Source organism: Myotis davidii, unplaced genomic scaffold, assembly GCF_000327345.1.
Source record: "Myotis davidii unplaced genomic scaffold, ASM32734v1 scaffold161, whole genome shotgun sequence".
NCBI lineage: Eukaryota > Metazoa > Chordata > Mammalia > Chiroptera > Vespertilionidae > Myotis > Myotis davidii.
Window position 1 is genome coordinate 942,983 of NW_006291567.1, and position 2,441 is coordinate 945,423.

Below are 2,441 nucleotides of genomic sequence, written 5' to 3' on the forward strand. Positions count from 1 at the left end.
AGTTATTTCTGATTGGTAGAATTATGGTTTAATGTTTTCCTATATGATTTTCTGTCCTTTTCTAAATTTGCTGTGCTGTGATGAACATGTTACCTTTAAAAAACAAATAAACAGCAAACCAAAACAAAAAAATAAATAAAATAAAATAAAATAAAATAAATACAAGTAATACCTTTAGTGGTAATATTACTTTTTAATATTTGGGCCAAAATTGTGAAGTGGGTAAGATCCAGATTAAAGATTCCTGTGGGCTCACAGAATTTAATAGGTCAGACAGACTACTTGGAGTCCATTTTCCAGATAAATATGTTGCCGGTGCATCCCATTGCTTTGTCAAGTTCACAGTGACAATAGGGAGGAGTGGGCCAAACTCTTGGTAATAAAATCAGATGCGTTTTAAGGAAGCGTTTTCTCATCTCAATTCTGGGTTAAAACTACATCTCTATTTAGTTTAGAATTGAATAGTATTTACTTCGAACCAGCGCTTTGAAGGAGTTTTTACTCTACTTGAAAGTCCTCAAATTGTTTTGAGAAAAATAAAAGTCAGGCTGGAAGGATGGCAACAAGAAAATCCTCAAAGTCATAAATCCACCCTTCTTGAGGGCGTCCTGCCCCGACCCCAATTCCTCCCAGACCTCCCGCGTGCGCCCTCCTGCCCTCTGCTCCCTGAGAGATACAGTACGGGGCGGGGCTTCCTCCCAGCTCCTGCCCCTCCCCCAATTCCTCCCAGATCTCCCTGCGCCTTTGACCGTTAAGCACCTCCCTCAGGCTATAAAAGAGACTGGGGGGCGACCTTTGCTTCTGGTTGCCAACACCTGACGCGTACAGGTGCTGACAAGACCACTTGTGGCCTCACCTCGAGTTTCTCTCTCTCTCTCTCTCTCTCTCTCTCTCTCTCTCTCTCTCTCCACCTCCCTACCTCCCCTCCACTCTAAAAATTAATGGAAAAATATCCTCAGGTGCTAATTAACAGAAAAAAAGTTACACTATAATCCTACCAGTCAACCTGGGGGTGGGACCAAGGAAGGTCCCGTCCTCGAGCCAGGCATGGAGAGTGGCCGCAGGAATCCCCACGCTGAGGCGCTGGGGATGGCGACCAAAGCAGAGCCAGAGAAGCCAGAAGAGGCGGCCTCGAGCAAGGAAGGCCAAGACCAACAGCAGCGCTCTCTGAGGGCCGTCTATGTCTGCAATAAGAGCCCTAAGGACAGAAAGGCCAGCTGCCCCGAGGCGGGAGCGCTCAAGTGCCTCGTGCAAGCCTGCGAGGCCCAGGGCGCTCTCCTCAGCACCGTGCGGTTCGAGGAGCTGGACTTCAAGGAGACCGCCGTACTCCATGCCTTCTACCACGCAGGTGAGGCGGGCATCCCCTTCACCCCATCCCATGTCCCATTCCTGTCAGCTTCCCTCACCCTCGGAAGTGAAGCAGCGCCGGCTCCTCCCCATCCTAGCACCCCTGACTTTCTTGAGGAGAGCACCCGGCCCATGGGGGGAGGAGACAGTAGGTAGAGGTAGATTTATACCTTTTTACAGATAAAAAAGGGGAGGCCACCGGCATCTAGACTTCTTTAGGCTCCTCTCCTTAAACATCTGGTAACCCAAGAGAAAGGTTATAACCCAGACAATGCTGAGGCCTCCTCCCCACCAGTTATCCAACTTTTATTTTTTCACTCCTGCCCTGTCCCTTATGGCAGTGGGTTCCAACCCTGGGGAGCTTCTAGAACTTTCAAAGCCAAACCAATGTAGTAACCATCCAAGGACTGGGATTGTTTAATGTTTCCTGGGTGCGGGGCTCCATTTTCAGTCACAGTGGGAACTGGTGTAATACCATTGAGAAACAGTGTGTGCGGGAGGGAGGTGGGGCTCTTAGAAATGCCACAGTGTTCTTTTGTACACTTTAATTGAGCGTTGTCCAGCTCTCACGATCTAGCGCTGTCCAGTTTCAAGTTCTTGGGCTCCAGCTCGCCCGCTCCAAGTCTCGCGGGCTCTCCAGCTCCGGGATCTCAGTTCCAGCTCCAGGTCTCACGGGCTCTCCAGCTCCGGGATCTCAGCTCCAGCTTCACGTCTCGCGGGCTCTCCAGCTCCGGGATCTCAGCCAGCTCCAGGTCTCGCGGTCTCTCCAGCTCTGGGATCTCAGCTCCAGGTCCAGGTCTCGCGAGCTCTGGCTTCCGGAACTCCTGCTTCAGCTCTAGGCCTCCCGAACTCCGGCGCCTGGATTGCCCGCTCCAGTTCCAGGATTTCGCACTCCACTTCCAGGTCCTATGCACTTCAGCTCCAGCTCTTGTGCGCTCCAGTTCCAGGTCTTACCTGCTTCAGCTACAGGTCTTGCGGGCTCCAGTTCCAGATCTTGAGCACTTTAGTTCTCCCTCCACTCTCTCTGGCTCTTGAGTGCTCAAGCTCTCTCTCCTCCTCCCTCACTCTCCCTCTCTCTCCCTGCTCCTTCCTCC

At 51.2% G+C, this 2,441-nt stretch overlaps 1 protein-coding gene across 1 annotated transcript in view; it reads left to right on the top strand.

The window, feature by feature from the left end:
• The first annotated feature begins 1,047 nt into the window (after positions 1-1,047).
• MAP3K15 (mitogen-activated protein kinase kinase kinase 15) overlaps positions 1,048-2,441 on the top strand; it is a 76,250-nt gene continuing 74,856 nt past the window's right edge. Inside the window, exon 1 of the mRNA XM_006765134.2 lies at positions 1,048-1,348. Coding sequence (XP_006765197.1) covers positions 1,048-1,348 — 301 coding nt within the window. The remainder of the gene's footprint in view (positions 1,349-2,441) is intronic.